The 18,643-nt window shown below is 36.6% G+C and overlaps 1 protein-coding gene across 1 annotated transcript in view; it reads left to right on the top strand.

Moving 5' to 3' along the window:
* DMD (dystrophin) overlaps positions 1-18,643 on the top strand; it is a 2,107,962-nt gene that overhangs the window by 1,226,069 nt on the left and 863,250 nt on the right. The window contains exon 45 of the mRNA XM_029240038.1: positions 8,637-8,812. Coding sequence (XP_029095871.1) covers positions 8,637-8,812 — 176 coding nt within the window. The remainder of the gene's footprint in view (positions 1-8,636; positions 8,813-18,643) is intronic.

Here is an 18,643-nt window from a genome sequence, read left to right as displayed (position 1 = left end):
GAAACACAATTATTTTTTAATGTCTCTCTTCCATACTAGGGTGTTGAATATATTTCAAAATTTTACTTTTAACCTTTCTCAGATGGGAAACCATTCAAGAGTACTATCATATCTTGCCTAGTTTTATGCTCAATTTATCAGTGAATATTTCTTGAACCAATATTAAGGTAAGCGGTATCCAGCACTGTGTCCAGTGCCTCAGGCTTTGATAATCATAATTACCACAATCTCTGTGTTTCTTCTCCTGATCATCTCCCCAAACCTAGGTACATATATGTATACACACACAGTCAGATACACAATCACACAAGTAATTGGCCTCTTTTACAGATCATCTCCATAATCTCATTATAATACAGTGTTGTGTATGTAGTTATTTGCTTGCTATTCTCTCCGCCATGAAACTGAGTAATGACAGGAAAATACGAACCTATTTGTCACTGTAAAGGTATCAGGTACAAAATAGTAACCTAACTATTTGTTGGAGTGAATCATACTGAAGAGAATACTTACCTGCATTGAACAGTTTACCTATACTAAACAACCATTTAGAGATTATGCCACCGTTAAAGCACATAGAATTCCTTTGAGTACAGAAAAGGAGTTTGTTAAGGGACAAGTTTAATTCCTGATCTCTTATTCATTCTCTCATGAATATATTTTAATTCATCTTTGTCCAGTGATTTTTAGCAGTGGGTGGGTCAAATATAGGGTAAGTAGGTACAAACAGCTTTATGAGAGCGATACTCTATTGTTTTTGAAATGGAGAACTGTACTGCCTCTCAGCTTTCTGTATTATGCACATCGTGAGATTGATCTCTTTTCCAGCAGATGAACAGAAAATGTTTCAGTGTAGAGATATAGCAAGGGCCAGTCATGACAACATTACTCCTCTCACTTTACTGTGCAACAATTTTCATGCAAATATTCAGGGAGTCCCCAAATATGTTTGGATTATGAATGCTACCTTTGAGGTTACCCACAAAGTTTTCAGTGAAAATGAAAAATCCAACCATATTCAGAGCCAAACCCACATCACAAATTTTAGACTTAGCTCTGCCAGTAATGATCGCTGTTATATTTTCAGTCCTAATTTTTCCTCTGGGGTTCAGCCCAGTATTTCCAACGGCCCAGTTGATGTATTTTCCTTCATTCACATCTCCACTGAATGGCTAAATCCTATCTATCTACCTCCCAAATATCAATTGGTTTCATCAACTTTTCTCTGCTTGTACCACTGACTCCCCAATCCACGCTACTATTTCTCCTCACCTTAACTACACCGATAACTACTTAGGTCTTTCTATTTCCACTCTAGACCTTCTCCAATCCATCCTTCTACTGCGGCCAATGATGAACAACACTTAGCATAGTGCCTGGCCAATAGGAGATGCTCAATAAATAGTTGTTCAGTCAACGAATGACTCAATGGGTGAAAATATTTGATAAACGTGGCAAGTACCAACAGGAACTACAGCTTTTCAGAGCCAGTGAGATGAGATAATGAGATTAAGTGATGAGATATCTCACGTTTTTAAAACTATCCTAGTAATTACGTAGAAAGAATTTATGCCTCAAGTCATGTGTTTTATTACCAGGACCACGTAATGAAAGCATGGTCAGAGACAAGAGCCTCCTTTTGATCAGAGAAACGTCAGTTTGTTTTCTTAACAGATCTAAGTAAATGGAGAGAAAAACAGCTCTTAAATATTTCCAGGTAGTTCTCCTGGAGTTCTAATGAATGATTTAGAAGCCAAGAAGGATTGAATAAATCTGTGAACCTAGAGAGGCCTAGCATTGATTTGAACAAAGTAAAACCTATTAACTTTGCAAAGTTGTGTGCTTTATAACAACAGTTTTCTTTAAAGCAAGGGCCACTGCTCTCAGAGGGCAGTGGAAGGCATGTATGCTCCACCTAAAGGCATTCAAATTATTAAAGTCCTAATGCCAAAACATGTCTGAGGACAGATTTAATTTGCAGCCTTCAGTTTCAGATCCCCAAAGGCAGAGATTTAACATATATACTGTTTTATTCCTTTGGAATCTGCTTGAAATTGAGAAATGCGTGTTTTGGGTTTTTTTTTTCCCCCCAAGGCATTATTTCTTGGGGAAGGAAGAAAACAAAAGCCTGAGATAATCTGATAAAGCATGTAGTGCTTAAAGTACTTTATGATGAATTCATTTGGTATCCACGTTAATAGACGTGATAATAATGAATGTATATATCACTTATGTGGATGAGATAAACACATCTAAAGGAAATTTCATTGTAATTTGATATTAGGTAAATGTCCCATTAAAATAAATCGCTACTGTACATAATTTTCCTTTAGTTCATTGGCAGGATGTTTGCTTTGGAAAAGGAGCAATCTAATTCTAGTTTGAGGAGGAATTCTCATTATTCTTTTATAGCAACCATTATCAGGAGTAGATAGTGAATTGTACCAATGAACACATCTACTACACAGGAAGAAAGAGTACTAGATGAAATCTAACCAGACCCCCTGCTGCCTCCATTTCCTGTAACAAACTAACAAAAACATACATGTTATTTTAGCATTATTATTAGTGGGACACAATAAATGTTTACTGAAGTGCAAAACAAATGAGACCAGGAGAAATAACAGGCTAAAAAGGTACATTTTATTTTTGATCGATCATTTGTGAAGGCTGCTCCTCTTTGATTTGATTTAGTTGGCAAATCACAAATAAAAGATCTGTAGGTCCTTAGATAAAAGTTGAATCTGAGGTACAGTTCAAGTTTATAGACATTTTATGGTCGAAAGAAGAAAAAACTCCTTCAGTATTACTTAATCCTTAGCTATAAAGTCTAATATAGACATGAACGCTACCAATGAATGACACTAAATAGAAATATTTTATAAATACCTATACAAAGGTGAGGCACTTAGCTCTCTCTCGGCTCTTCAAGGGTCCAGCAGAAGACGAACATTTAAGCTGAGCAATGAGTTTGATCTGCAAAACTTGGGACACTCGAGGAAGCAGAAAGCCATTCTGTTTTACTGGGAGTTGGAGTTAAAGTTGGAATTGGGGAGCAGCAGTAGAGCAGGCTGCAAAGGCAGAGGAGAGAACAGGCTGTAGAGGCCCTTCAGACTTTGCCTGGTAGGCTAGTATTTGGACTTAATCTTGTAGTAAATATGTAGGCATCACTCTTGATCTCCTCACTCTGGGCTCTGGACCTTGATTCTTGCCTCCTACACCTTTCATTCTTTACTAAAAAATTACCACTTTTCACTTTTTTTTAATCCTTCCTATTTTTGTGTTTACTATTTTTTTTCACTCTTTCTCCCTCTTTCAAACTGCTGGATTTTCCCAGTTTTAGCCATCTTTCAATCCTTGTCACTGTCCTCATGAGGTGCTCTCACAGGGTCATCAAGTCTTTCACGAGGATAGAATCACCCAGCCCATGAATGGGCTAGGTTGAGTGTGTCCTGTTGCTAAGTCTGCTGTTTTCCTTAAGTATGTGTCCATTTCCTTACAGAAATTCATCATCTAACAAAAGTTGAAAGATATTTTCTGAGCACGTTAAAACCTCTAAAGATGGTCATGACTGTATAGTCTAAGCACTAACATGAGAGACAAACTTGTCCAATTTATCTCTGAGAAAAGGACCAGAAACAATTTTTCAGACTCTAACTTGAATCCTAGGGACTGACACAGAGGAACAGTGGCAACGATAGTGCATGATATTTTTTATGAAATTGCACCATAAATTTCTACCTGGCAGTTTCACAGATCTCTAGAGGGTTCATATTATTACATGTTTTCACTTGACCAATGAGTAAACTGAGGCAATGATTAATGTGTCTCAAAATAAAACATTAACAGACTTACCAGTAAATCACAGGATTGGATTTTTGACATATCTGCTTGTTCAGCGAAGGTTTGTTTTTCTCTCTCGTTTCCCTCAGTCTTTATCTTTTCTCCCAATCACTTTTTGTTGCGTCTATTTTCCTCTTCCACCTAGTTTGCGGTATTTTGCCAATCCTTTATCTCCTACATAGCTTATCCAATTTGTCGTTGTACAATTTCCCATAACTGCTTCTTAGCTTCTTCTTTTTCTTCATTTGTCACATTTTATTTTCCAGGTAGTGTGTTTTGATACAGTTTTGGAAAGTTTTACAAATATACTTATTAAACTTACGCAATATTTTCATATAAAATGTACTAGTTTCTTTGTCTCATATTTTTCCCTCTATAAAAATCTATTGATAGCTGTTCCTTCCTTGCCTATAATTCTTCGTCTCTTCCCTCAATTTGACCAGACTTGGAGGACTTAGATATGTGTGTCACTTTCTATAATTTAGGAACATTTCTCAATTTAAAAAGCATACAAGAAGTTAATAATAATGCAGTAACTCTAAAACATGCCCCTTCTGCTCCCTTGCCTGCTCCACATATTTCTTGCCTACCTTTCTTTAATAGTGTATCTATTTTGTACACCTTTGTCCCCTTTCACGCAGAGATTCTGATTCAGTTGGTTTACAGTGGAATTCTGGACTTTTATATTTATATTTTGAAAAGGCTCCCTAGGGGAGTCTGATAAGCAGTCATTATTAAGAATGATGCTTTAATATTGGAATCAAAACACAATAAGCTTTCTAACTATGATGAATAACCCAATCAATTTAATTATGATTTTTTCTATCCAAAGCTAAGACTAGATGTTAATAGCCAGAGAAATAGATAAGGATGCCTATGACAACAGAACATTAATATGATATCAAAGCTTGGAAAGTTCACTGGTAGTGAATAATTTAGTACTTAAAATATGTAGAAGCTATAGAATGAAAATTAATTTGTTTTTCACTAAGTGAATAAAGTTGATTGAGGTTTTACATTTAATTTTGTAAGTCAAATTTTATCTTTGGGCTCAGAGGCTAACTGTAAAACAACATGTACAAGTTTTTACTTCCTGTTTTGATCCATTATTTTGTCGTCTGAAGCTTTATTACTGAAAATTCTCCTCATGTCAATCATACACTATAAATACTTCTCCTGATTACAAAATCTCACACAAATGCAGTACACTATTTAATGAGCTCTTCTTTCACAAAATTTAAAAAAAATCTGAAGGCCCTGATTTGGGACTCTATATAAATGAGATTTGGATCTAACGATTTTAAATTATTGCTTCATTCTTAGCTACTCAGTTCTGTCGCTTATCTGGGAAATAGAAACAATAAAACCCTTGTTGATTCTACAATTGGGTTGTAAAAGTCACTGTAGCCATCAGCCATGAAGTAGAAGGGCCAAGATCAAAAATACAAAGCAAGGGGGCTGAGAGAAAATTCTGAAGCAGCTTTAGTTTATAGCATTATAATCTAGCCTCAAGAATTCTTTGATTCCTTAACAAAGATCCAGAAGGCATTTACTCTATCATGTTATTACTCAAAGTGTTGTTCCCAGACCAACGATATCAGTATCCCCTTGAAGCTTGTTAGAAGTAGAGAATTTGGGGCCCTCGACAGACCTACTGAATCAGAATCAGCAGTTTAACAAGATCTCTAGGAGATGTGCACATTAAAGTTTGAGAAGCAGTGCCATAGTACACATCTGATAGGTGCTCCATGCATTTTTTTTTTTTTTTTTTTTTTTTTGCGGTACGCGGGCCTCTCACTGCTGTGGCCTCTCCCGTTGCGGAGCACAGGCTCCGGACGCGCAGGCTCAGCGGCCATGGCCCACGGGCCCAGCCGCTCTGCGGCATGTGGGATCCTCCCGGACCGGGGCGCGAACACGTGTCCCCTGCATCGGCAGGCGGACTCCCAACCACTGCGCCACCAGGGAAGCCTGCTCCATGCATTTTAAAAAAGTATTTCTAACAGTCGTGGGTATTGGACACCATTGGAGATACAAATTAGAGTCATAATCTTTCTCCTCTAACAGCTTCCCTGACTTTGGTGTTTTCGGCAAAGGTTTCCCCATTTCAGGAGTCAGTCATGCATGATCTAGCTAGTTCTCCAGCCCTGTTGATTCTGCCTTAACAGTTGATGTTACCCCTTGCCTTTCTGTTCTGGTGCATTGTCTAAACTCTAGGTTTAGCCCCAATACCTACCTCACAGACTCCTGTCCTAGCTGTTTTACCTGTGTCCCTGCCTTAACATTAGCCTAAACTTTGCCTCAGAATTACCTAGGAACACAGCTCTAGCTCTGACACTCCTGTACTTATGTCATTTTCTGTTTCTCTCCAACGAATTGCAAAGTCTTTAATGAAAAGCAAACTCCTCTCTGCCCAAGCCCAATATTAATCCAGGGCTACACCTCTCCCTAAACTTCCACTCTCATACGTGACAGAGAGCCCAAATGTAGGTCAGATCACAAAAATTGCACACCATAGGCCTTGTCTTCTGCCATCCCCTTCCCCCCTGCCCCGACCCTGCATGTCCCTAAGGCCTACCTATTCTTTCAATTCCAAATTATCCCCCAAATTATCTCCTTTTCATCCTTCCACTAAGATCCTCCCCCTTCTGATCTATCATTTATTGAGCACCTTGCTTTCTCTATTCTGCTGTATATAGTGTAACAAATTATCCTTCACAAATATGTCTAATCTTGTCAGCTAGATTATACACTGCCTAAAACCTAGAAAATTGTACTTATTTCTTTGAATCTCTAGGAGGTCCAGTGATCAGTATTAATATTAATAATACCTTGGCAATGATGAGAACTCTTTCCTTCCTCCCCTCCTCTCCTCCTCCGCTTCCTTTATTCATAGATTCATGCATTCACTCAGTGGATACTTATTGAAATGCCTCATGAGCCAGATGTTATAGTAAGCATTAGGAACAAGACTGTATATAGGACACAATCTCTGACCTCAAGGATTTTATGGTATAATCGGAATATAGACACAGTTTGTTATGAATGGGGCTACCTGTTACTGTCTGTTACTACCAATGACTGTCACATGCAACAGTGATCTGAACAGGTGTTAAAGAGTGTGATGCAAGTAAAGTCAACTAGCTGCAAGGAAGTATCACGTGTTTACTAGAGCACACCTCATGCACAAGAGAGTATGGTCGGGAAAGCTTCCGAATAGCTCAGTGACTGTGCATAGTTTTATGTTCATTGTGAGGTACTGTGCTCCTGGAATAATGGCCTGTTGTCATTTTTGCGGATTTAGTGAGTCTTTTAACTGCTGAAGATACACTACCAAAAATTCTAGTATTCAAAATAATAATACATGAAAGTAGTAAAAAAAACAAACAAGCAAAACCCCAATACATTTATGTGTAATGAGAATCTAAAGGAGATTTGACCCAGTCTTAGAAAACAGGCATTCATTTATTTATTTGGCAAGCATGCAATGGAGTTTGTATGTACTTGGTTCTTGGGACAGAGGGATATAAGAATATTATGTAATTAGAATCACATGTACTGGAAAGTGGTCTGCATAATGACTATCCCATCCATACATAAGGGTCTGTGAGTCCTTTAGATTGAAATATGGCAAATATCTCAAGTTCTTATATTAGTTCATTTTCTAATCTTCAGGTTTAGTAATGGGTTGTAACTGCCTTACAAATTCTAGATTACCTTTTTTAAATTTTTTTATTTTTATTTTTTTTTTCTTGCGGTACATGGGCCTTTCACTGTTGTGGCCTCTCCCGTTGCGGAGCACAGGCTCCGGACGCGCAGGCTCAGCGGCCATGGCTCACGGGCCCAGCCGCTCCGCGGCATCTGGGATCTTCCCGGACCGGGGCACGAACCCGTGTCCCCTGCATCGGCAGGCGGACTCTCAACCACTGCGCCACTAGGGAAGCTCTAGATTACCTTTTTTTTTTTTCAAAAAAAAAAAAAGGTAGAGTGCCGTTTTTATTTAACGGCAAAGGGCATTTTTAATACATATTTGGTTGTAACAGTCTTTTTTAAAAGAACTATTTTTCTGACACTCTACTCTTAAAATTTCATTTAGGATAAAAAACAGAAGATATTTAAGCTTGACACCGTCAATGACTCATAAAAATGTTCTGGTGGCTATAGATTATTTTTAAATTTCTCTGTACCTTAGGGATTTCTTGATAGGCTGACCCTGAAAGCAATTAATTCTCAGTCTTATGTGGTTTTATAATGCAAAATTCATTGATGGAAACAGAATTTGAAATAAATTTCCTTCTCGTATAGTAATGAATTTTTGTTTAAGTATCTCGAGGCTTTTTAAAAAAATACTCTGGCTACACTATGTTTCTTTTTCACCTCTCATATTGACAGTCTCGAAGAAATCTAAATACTTTCTTCATGTTTAAATTTTACAACACTTCATACACTATTAAACATGGAATATCCTTGTGGGGACAAGAAATCGAATTTGCTCTTGAGAAGGTTTCCAACTAATTGATTTGTAGGACATTATAACATCCTCTAGCTGACAAGCTTTACAAATATAAAAACGTGCTGAACTGAGAGGGTGCTTTTTTACTGACACATAAAAGGTGTCTTTCTGTCTTGTATCCTTTGGATATGGGCATGTCAGTTTCATAGAGAAACTTTCACATGGAGCTTTTTTATTTCTTTCTCTCCCAATAGAACTGCATGTGGTAGCACATTGTTTAATCTTTTCTCAAATAAAAGAACATGGGGCTTCATTTTTGTTTTGCCTTTTTGGTATCTCACAGGAACTCCAGGATGGCATCGGGCAGCGGCAAACTGTTGTCAGAGTATTGAATGCAAATGGGGAAGAAATAATTCAGCAGTCCTCAAAAACAGATGCCAGTATTCTACAAGAAAAATTGGGAAGCCTGAATCTGCGGTGGCAGGAGGTCTGCAAACAGCTGGCCGAAAGAAAAAAGAGGTAGGGCGACAGATAAAATAGGAATTCTAAAGTTTTAGCAGAGCTGTTTAAGCTGCCCTTAAAAGAAAAAAAGAAAAGATTTTGTGAAAGATTATAACCAGGGTGAAAGGCACTAACGTTAAGGAGCCCATCAACAGTTAATAGCAATAGTGAACTTGTTCTTTCTTTTTCTAGAATAATAAAATACGTAGCTGTTGCTAGTTAAATAGGCAGTGCTTTTTGACTGTTTTAAATTTTGAAGTTTGTTTTAAAAATCACACATGATTGTTTAAGTATGAATGTCTTCAGTCTATTCCAGCTTAAACAAGCTGTGTCTCAATTATTTTTTAAAGAAGATGAGAAAGGGAAGTTATAAATGACCATTTTGTAGGAAAGACTGCTCTTTGGCTAGATTTTTTTAACAGCTACAAATGTGACTTGTGCTGAAAAACATGATAGTCATATTTACCTTTTAGTTCCACTACATTTCTTAGTACATTCTGGAAGAGGGACTTGGGCTGAAAACGTTCAAATCTAGAGAGGAAAACAAAACCTGAGAAAGGTTAGTGTTGAATTCAATCATCATTTAACTTGCCCTTGGAATGTATCGAAAGCACACAAAGCCAACTGTGTGCTGCTGCAGTTGGAAAACATAGATATTTTTATAAACAGGATTTTGTATTATGCTTCCAGTTGTTGCGAATGTTTCCTGTTTCATAAGGGAGGACTTGGTCGTTATTTCCCAAATGAGACTATTGTTATGAACAATGAAAACTCAGTTCTACTGCCAAGCTCTTGCTTCTTACCTATCATCTACATAATAGGTGGATTTTAATATTCAGAAAGCTAGAACAACTCGCTGATGAGCGTCTTTGGTGAGGATGTGTTAGAAAGATTTTGGAATTACGTTCATTGTCATTGCCCACGTCCTCTGGCCGCCTTTGCTCATGTTGCCATTATTCAGAAAGTAGGTACAACTCATATTGCTGTACAAAATGAATGCATTAGTTGATCTACACACGTGCACACACACATACACAAATCTTGCTAAAGTTAAAAAATAATAGCATCATCTAAAAACATTTTTATTTTAAATCTTGGTTTAGAAAATATTGTTTTATATATATATATATATATATATATAAAACAAAATGTATATTGTTTTATATATTATATATATAATCATAAAATAAAGATCCAAACTTTGTAGTTAAATCGCTTCCTTGGGAAAGTCATATGCTTTTTTTTCCCCAAAATTGAAATCCTTCTATTAAATACACAACTATCCCATTATTTAAATAACTGATATATTTACACTATGGCCAGGTTTAAACCTGTATAACATCATTTCTGCCCCAGAACCAATCTAGTCCAAAATAAGATGTTAAGAAATGGGGAGATTAAGGAAAATTGAATAGCATATATAAGAATATGTTGAATTCATAAAGTGAATTAAATTGATTGGAGGATTATATTTTCGTTATTGTATACAAGGTATTGTTTCTCATTTTGAAATACCTTACTCATATAATGTTTGAGTAAAGCTTGTTAATATTTTCTGTAACTTCTTACCTGGATTTTTAAATTCTTGTTATTGGTTATTGACTTCTAAATGCAAATTATAACTTATAAATGAAGATAGGGCAATATACCTGTTTCACCAAATAAGCTGTAAAATTTTAGATCTTTCTAAGCTTATAAGAAATTGGTGTATGCTGACTCTTGTGAAATACTACACAAACTGTAGGTTAATTACAGCTAGGGATTTGGCTGTAATTGGTTAGAAAAAATTTCTCACATTTAAACATTCTGACCTACATTAACTATTGCATTTTTGTTCCTTAAAAAGTCAAGATCAGCTTCCTTGAGTTTTTTTTTTAACTCAGCTTTTAAAGTTGTCTACTGCATGATACATTTAAAAAATAAATGTTAGCATATTTAAATTTCTACTGAGATCAGTTTTGTGGCATACTCAGGATTTTTGTATCATTTAAATTTTATGAAATGTAAAGTAATAAAATATAAGTGCCATTTCTATACAAACACACTCACAGCTATTTCCAAGCACCCAGTAGCACATAAAGTAAAAATAAGTAAAATAATATTTTATAAAGAATATGTTAACCTAACAATTGTGGGAGGGCTGTACATGAGACTATTATTAATCAGTGTCATGCTTTCAGTGCACCCCAAGCAGAAGTTAGAAGGAGATAAAAGTTATTTATTGCACAGGTGAAAAATAAGATGACTGTTCAAGGTGACAACAGTATTCTTAGTTTGCAGTGGGATTTAAATGCAGCTCTTGGAAATCAATAATATTTCTTAGTCCATGTACACAAATGAAAAAAAGTGTAATTTAAGCAGTTAAAGTCTACAAAAATTATTTGTAGCTTTATAGCTACGTAATTTTAAACATTTCTCTTTGAAAATGTAAGCTATCCGAAATATGAGAAGAAAATTCTCAGAAAATTTCAAATAGCAGTGGACATCCATTAAGGTTAGTCTGTGTTGGAAGTAAATGAAGTATAAAATAGTCAATTAGCTGTGCAATTTAATATAGAAAATTTACTGTTGCCTCAATTACGAAGCAGAGGAACTGGATAACATCTGTAGGTTTAAGCATCATAGTAATGAGTTTAATGATGGCTTAGCCACCACAAAGGTCTTTGCAAATGAAGAAGATGCAAATGAAAACCTATTGACCATAAAGGGAAGTCATAGGTTAAAACAAAGCAAGCCTGTATATGAAGACTCTTAAGCCTCGGTCCACTGATAGAATTCAAGGGGTGCCATGAGCTTGAATGAGGGGAAGTACCTCTTTGTTTTCACTAACCTCTTAACTGAAGTTGAGCATCCCCTTGCATTTTGAATATAGGCAACAAACCAGAGCAATGCTAGCAGTATCTGTGAAATCACAGATGTTCTCCTATCTCATTAGAGTTGTTACATATATCTCAAAATATGGTTCATGCTTATCGCTGCTTCAAAACTACAGTAGCTATTAGATCTACACAGTATCTTATTAATGTGTTAATAATAAACAAGCAAGCATTACTTTATCACAAATTTGTGTTTCTAATAGTTTTGAAACTATTTCAATACAATTGGCTTCCTTTGGAGTCCCATGTATTTTATATTCTGGATTTAAAAACATTATTCTGAGAAGTCTCAGGCTTCACCAGATTGCTGAAGAGGTCCATAACATTAAAACAACAACAAGAACAACACTGTTTCTAGTCAGCTGTTCGTTTAATCTGCCCAGACCTCATTCTCATATATTGGGTTGGCCAGAAAGGTCGTTTGGAAAAACCCGAACGAACTTTTTGGCCAACCCAGTACCATGGTTTTACTCCTTTTTGATGGCGTAGTCACCATCCCCAAACATTCATTTATTTTATCCTGGAGTTTTCCAGGAGATGTACCAGTCAAGGGAATGGAGGTGGGCAGACCTTCAAGCAATGGGTTGCTGACAACATAAGAAACTGTATTTTACTTAGAATAATGTCAGTTTATGAAAGATTGAATGAAAGAGGGAGGCAGCATAATGGGAGGTGCAATCCCTAAATTGAGGAATCTCTGAATCATTGCCCATAGCAGTAAAAAGTGACCTTAAGAGATTCTCTCTCTTTTCTTTTGACGAATGTATTACTTCCTCCATTTCACAGATAAGACAAAAATTGTACTAACATATATTGAGGAATAACAACTTTAATTTAAATTTTACTGGATTGAAAATATTGCTTGAAATTTTTCTTTTCCAACATTTTTTAGTGAAAAATTTCAAGCATATAGAAAAGTTGAAAAAAAGTAGCATAATGAATAACCATATACCCTCCTCTCCTCCTCCTACATTTCTAGATTCAACAATTAACATTTCACCATATACGCTTTTTCTTTCTCTCTTTCTCTCTACCTCCCCAGTATCTGCCTTTATGTAATATAGGAAATAATATACGCACACAAATTTTTGTTGTTTTAACAATTGCATGTAAATTATAAACACTCTTATACTTAACCACTAAATACTTCAGCATGCATCTCCTTAGAATAATGACATGCCGTATATAACCGTGAGTGTTTATCGTACTCAAGAAAATTGAAAATAACACCCTATTTTTAATGTCCTGTCCATGCATCTTTTCAACTTAGCGTTTTCTCCAGATATATGTCCAGGAGTCGGATTGCTAGATTATATGGTAACTCTTTTTAGTTTTTTTAAGGAACCTCCATACTGTTCTCCATAGTGACTGCACCAATTTACATTGCCACCAACAGTGTAGGAGGATTCCTTTTTCTCCACACCTTCTTCAGCATTTATTATTTGTAGAGTTTTTGATGATGGCCATTCTGATTGGTGTGAGGTGATACTTTGTTGTAGTTTTGATTTGCATTTCTCTAATAATTAGCAATGTTGAGCACCTTTTCATGTGCCTCTTGGCCATCTGTATGTCTTCTTTGGAGAAAAGTCTGTTTAGGTCTTCTGCCCATTTTTGGATTGGGTCGTTTGTTGGTTGGTTTGTTAGTTTTTGTGGTACGCGGGCCTCTCACTGTTGTGGCCTCTCCCCTTGCGGAGCACAGGCTCCGGACACGCAGGCTCAGCAGCCATGGCTCGCGGGCCCAGCCGCTCCGCGGCATGTGGGATCTTCCCGGACCAGGGCACGAACCCGTGTCCCCTGCGTCGGCAGGCGGACTCTCAACCACTGCGCCACCAGGGAAGCCTGGGGTGTTTGTTTTTTTTATATTAAGTCATATGAGTTGTTTGTATATTTCGGAGATTAATCCCTTGTCAGTAGCATCATTTGCAAATATTTTCTCTAAGTCCATAGGTTGTCTTTTCATCTCATTTATGGTTTCCTTTGCTGTGCAAAAGCTTTTAATTAGGTCCTATTAGTTTATTTTTGTTTCTCTAGGAGACAGATCCAAAAACATATCACTGCAGTTTATGTCAAAGAGTGTTCTGGCTATGTTTTCCTCCAGGAGTTTTATAGTGTCCAGTCGTACATTTAGGTCTTTAATCCATTTTGAGTTTATTTTTGCATATGATGTTAGAGAATATTCTAATTTCATTCTTTTACATGTAGCTGTCCAGTTTTCCCTGCACCACTTATTGAAGCAGCTGTCTTTTCTCCATTGTTTATTCTTGCCTCCTTTGTCATAGATTAATTGACCGTAAGTGTGTGGATTAATTTCTGGGCTTTATATCCTTTTCCTTTGGTCTATTTGTCTGTTTTTGTGCCAGCACCATATCATTTTGATGACTGTAGCGTTGTAGTATAGTCTGAAGTCAGGGAGCCTGATTCTTCCAGCTCCATTCTGCTTTCTCAAGGTTGTTTTGGCTATTCGTGGTTGTTTGTGTTTCCACACAAATTTAAGTTTTTTTTCTTCCAGTTCTGTGAAAAATGCCATTAGTAATTTGATAGGGATTGCATTGAATATGTAGATTGCCTTGGGTAGTATGGTCATTTTAACAATACTGATTCTTCCTATCCCAGAACACAGTATATCTTTCCTTCTGTTTGTGTGGTCTTCAATTTCTTTCATCAGTGTCTTATAGTTTTTGGAGTACAGGTCATTTGCCTCCTTAAATAAGTTTATTCCCAGGTATTTCATTCTTTTTGATGCAATGATAAATGAGATTGTTTCCTTAATTTCTCTTTCTCATATTTCCTTGTTAGTATATAGAAATGAAATAGATTTATGTTTATCAATTTTGTATCCAGCAAATTGACTGAATTTATTGATGAGCTCTAATAGTTTCTGGTAGCATCTTTAGGATTTTCTATGTGTGGTATCGTGTCATCTGCAAACAATGACAGTTTTACTTCTTTTCCAATTTCGATTCCACTTACCTTCTATTTTCTGTATTTCTTTTAAACTGGAAGTTGGGTCTAGATGAAACTTGAAAAGATACGAGTCAAATGTTTTTGGCAAGAATACTTCATATAGGATGCTATGTAATTTTTATCACATCAGGAGATGCATAATATGAGGTGTTCTCACTCTAAATGCTGCTAAGTTTGATCACTTGCTTAAGGTGGCAACCATTAGATATTAAACTGTAAAGTAATATATTTTTATTTGAAATTAGTAAGTCATCTGATGGCTATAATACCCATTGATGATCCTTCCCTGGCCCAATTGTTACACTGGGGACTCAAAATTATGATTTTCCTAGTTCTGACATGAATCCTACAAACTGATTTCTTCTATTAAAAAAAAGAAAACACTTCCTTTTTTTCTCTCTTTGATCTCAATATGGACTTATGGATTCTGATTTAGTCAGTATGTTGTAATGAATTAGTTATCATTCTTGCTGATCCTCACCTCTACCAAATTTAACCAGTGGGAGCCCGTTCAAGCTTTCTGCTTAAATGTCCCAGGTTCACCTTGTATTTTCCCTGCCCCAGGTATGGAATCTACCATTCTCTAAGGACCTCTGATTTCCTTCACTGGAGAATGTTATATAGAAGCCAAGACCCGGGCAGTAACACCTTCTCAAAGGAATACTGGCATCTTTCTGGCAAGCAGTACTAGGGGAAAAAATGTTCTCATGTTACTTTTGCAAGGATGCAAACATCTCTATCAATCAGAATACATCAAAATCCAAAGTAAGGCTAAGCATATTAAAAAGTTCTTATTGTGTTAGACTTCATGTAAAAGCAGTAACTTCTTATTCATTTCCGTGCCTCTACTGCTGAATTTTTGAACCAAAGTTTACCTGTATATAATCTATGCTAGTTTACCAAGCAAATTAATGGTGTAAATAAGCTAATGGGAGGCACTCCTGAATGTACTTAAGGGAAGAAATTGTTTTTTAAAGACCTTAGCTCACTATTTACATGCAAATAGATGCTGTTAATTAGAAATGAGCCTTATCTAATTCATTAAAATACGCCTAGTAGGACCTCTTCTTGAAAATCTCCGTTAGCAATTCATATTACTCTATGCACCCTTTGTAAGACAACTGTTTTCTCTTAAGTCTTCTTCAATTTTGGCTTCTCACTAATTCAGATGTCCCTAACAAAATAGTCTTCAGATAGCACTGTTTTCTACAAAATAAAAACCAAAATTTTACTATAATTCACAAGTCTCTTTGTAGTGTAGGCCATATTTTAAATGTAGCCAACATATGCGTGTAAACCAGTGCTAAAAGCCTTTTCACGCATTCAGCATTGGCCCCCCAGGATCCCTCCAGCCCTGACTCTAGTCCACTTGCTTTATACCTGAACTTCCCTGGTGTCTTATCACCAGTTTTAACCCTGATTCTTAATCCAGCCCGGAGTTTGCCGACTGAGTGCCCATAAGCTGAATCTAGCTTGGAAAGTGTGTGGTCTTTTTACATAGGCACTGTTATGAAATAATTTGTCAACACTTAAGAATTGAGAGTCTTCATATTTTAAAAAAATAGGATTTTTGTCTCGTTTTGAAACCTTAGATCCGGCTACTAGGCACTCATTCCGACGTCCTCTCAAGGCATGATCAGTTGCAACAAAGTAACAGATGTTTCTTGCTGTTCAAAGTGTGGTCTCTGGACCAGAGCACAGACATCACCCAGGAGTTGCTAAGAAATGCAGAATCTAATAAATCATAGTCAGCATTTTAACAAGATCCCCAGGTGATTCCTGTGCATCTTAAAGTTTGAGCAGCACTGGTTTGGGCAAGCAAGCCTTCTCTTCAGTTTGCCACAATTGTTCCACCTCAGTCGTTTATATTAATTGCTTTCCCATAGACGTTTGACTTAATAATACATTATATAGACCCTTATATACTGATGATGGTGGTGGTGGTGCTGGTGGTGGTGACAGCACTTAATATTGCCAGGAGCGGTTCCAAGTGCTTTACATAGCTCATGTAATCCTCATAACAACTCTATTCTTATTTCCATGTCTACAGAAGGGCAATTGGAGCGCAGACTGCTGAAGTTCTTTGCCCCAGATCACATAATTAGCAAGTGTTTGAACCGGGATATAAACCCAAATAGTCCTAAGTCTCGCATTGTTATTCTAGATCCAATTTTACATTACTTAGCTTGGACCTTTAGTATTCTCTAAGATATACTTCTGTCGACTAAAAAAATATATATACAACCTAAAAGTTGAGAGTTATGTTTTATTCGGCAGACATACTGAGGCCTTCAAGCCTGGGAGGCAGCATTTCAAGTAACCCTGAGAAAACTGCTCCAAGGAGGTGAGGCGAGAGGAGAGCTAGGATACATAGGAGTTTTGCAACAAAGGGCAGGTAGTCTGAAAGTCAAAAGATTATTGTTCATTAAAGAAAACCAGATATCTCAGGTTAAGGAATTTAGCACTTCTCTTCCCATGGGAAGATGCAAGAGTCTGGGCTCACTGAAATCATTCGTTTGATATGCACCCCAGCTATCTCAGGCCAGTATCCTGTCTTTTCACATCCTGAGTTTCCTCAGGGCTCACGGTCAGGCGTAGCTGCAGTCTTATGGCGGCTAGGTGGCAGGTATTCTTTGTTTCCTTCCTGAGTTCCCTCAGGACTCACTGGTGGAGGGCTGCAATCTCTGAGGACCGTGACATCCTTTGTTTACTGATATGGCAAGAAATATTTTATTTCTCACTTACAGTTTCTGCCCACCAGACCCTCACTTACCAAGCCCATTCCCTTACCTGGCCGTACTCAGTAGCAAGTGAATAGTACATGAAATCTGTTCTGACCTATCTTTCCAAGCATGTTATCCGCCATTTTCACCATTTCAGCTGGTGTCTAAAGCTACCTGAAGTGTTCTGTCATTCAGCTTTTGCAAAAGCCATTTACTTTTGTGTTAAATTGCCTTTCCTCTTAATTTTTGTTCAAAATCCTACCCATGCTCCAGAAGCCAACTGAAGTGCTATTTCCTCAATGAATGTTACCTGCTCTTCTCAAGCAGAAGTATTTTGCTCTCAAGTTCTTCTTGCTCCTTTTCATAACACTCACATAACATTTTACATATCTATTATATATCATATGTACATATATTTTATTTCCCCAGCAAGATTGAAAGCTTCATGAGGGCAAGGCAACATCTTACTCTCCTCTCTATAACCCACAATACTTAGCAGAAAATCTAGTACATGTGGATGACCAAAAATTATTTTCTCAATTTAAATAGTAAAAATTTCTATCCAAATTTTTCAATTCAAATTTTCAATTCAAATTAAACTAGGCATTTAAATCTTTACACTTGACATTGTTACATAGGTTAAAAATAGATCTACAGAGCCAGAACAATTTTTTTAATGTTTTTATAATATCACATTTCCATGGATACATTTTTAGTTCTGAAAATTGGACTTGATCAGCTTTAATATTAAAAATGTAAGAAGTTGGGTTAATAACTCATAGTTTAGGTGTTCTCCAGAGTTTAATACTCTTAAGAGAAAATGACTTCAATTCCCATAGTTATTTACACCAAAAAGAAGGTCTTTGATTCAAACACTTTGTACATTTGTTTGTGTCAGTCTTACTGGATCACAACTAGTAAATTCTAGTGATCTAAGTAGGAATTAGACTTGAAATTAGGTATTTTACCCTCATCCAACCTGTAACCAGAAGATATTTTAGATGCAATCCATATCGCCAAAGATCTATTTTTAGATTGATCAGAGAGGATCGTACCGATATTATCCACAGGTGTCTATGGAAAAGCTCATCTCTTCCCATCTGTTCTCTGATGACTCTTGAAAAGCTTTCAAGGGCATTCATAATTCTTCATCAAAAGACTATGAAAAATTAGCTTCATAGCTAATCCTTTTAGGTCCTATTTTCTTTGAAACTTGGCAAATTCTAGTGAAACTGACTAGCTGGATCCAAACATGCTGTCACATTGGCTGGTACAGGCAATATCAC

This window comes from Monodon monoceros, unplaced genomic scaffold, assembly GCF_005190385.1.
Source record: "Monodon monoceros isolate NGI ecotype Baffin Bay Population unplaced genomic scaffold, NGI_Narwhal_1 Super_Scaffold_22, whole genome shotgun sequence".
Classification (NCBI taxonomy): Eukaryota; Metazoa; Chordata; class Mammalia; order Artiodactyla; family Monodontidae; genus Monodon; species Monodon monoceros.
Note: the sequence above shows the minus strand (reverse complement) of the source record. Positions and strands in the feature narration are given on the sequence as shown.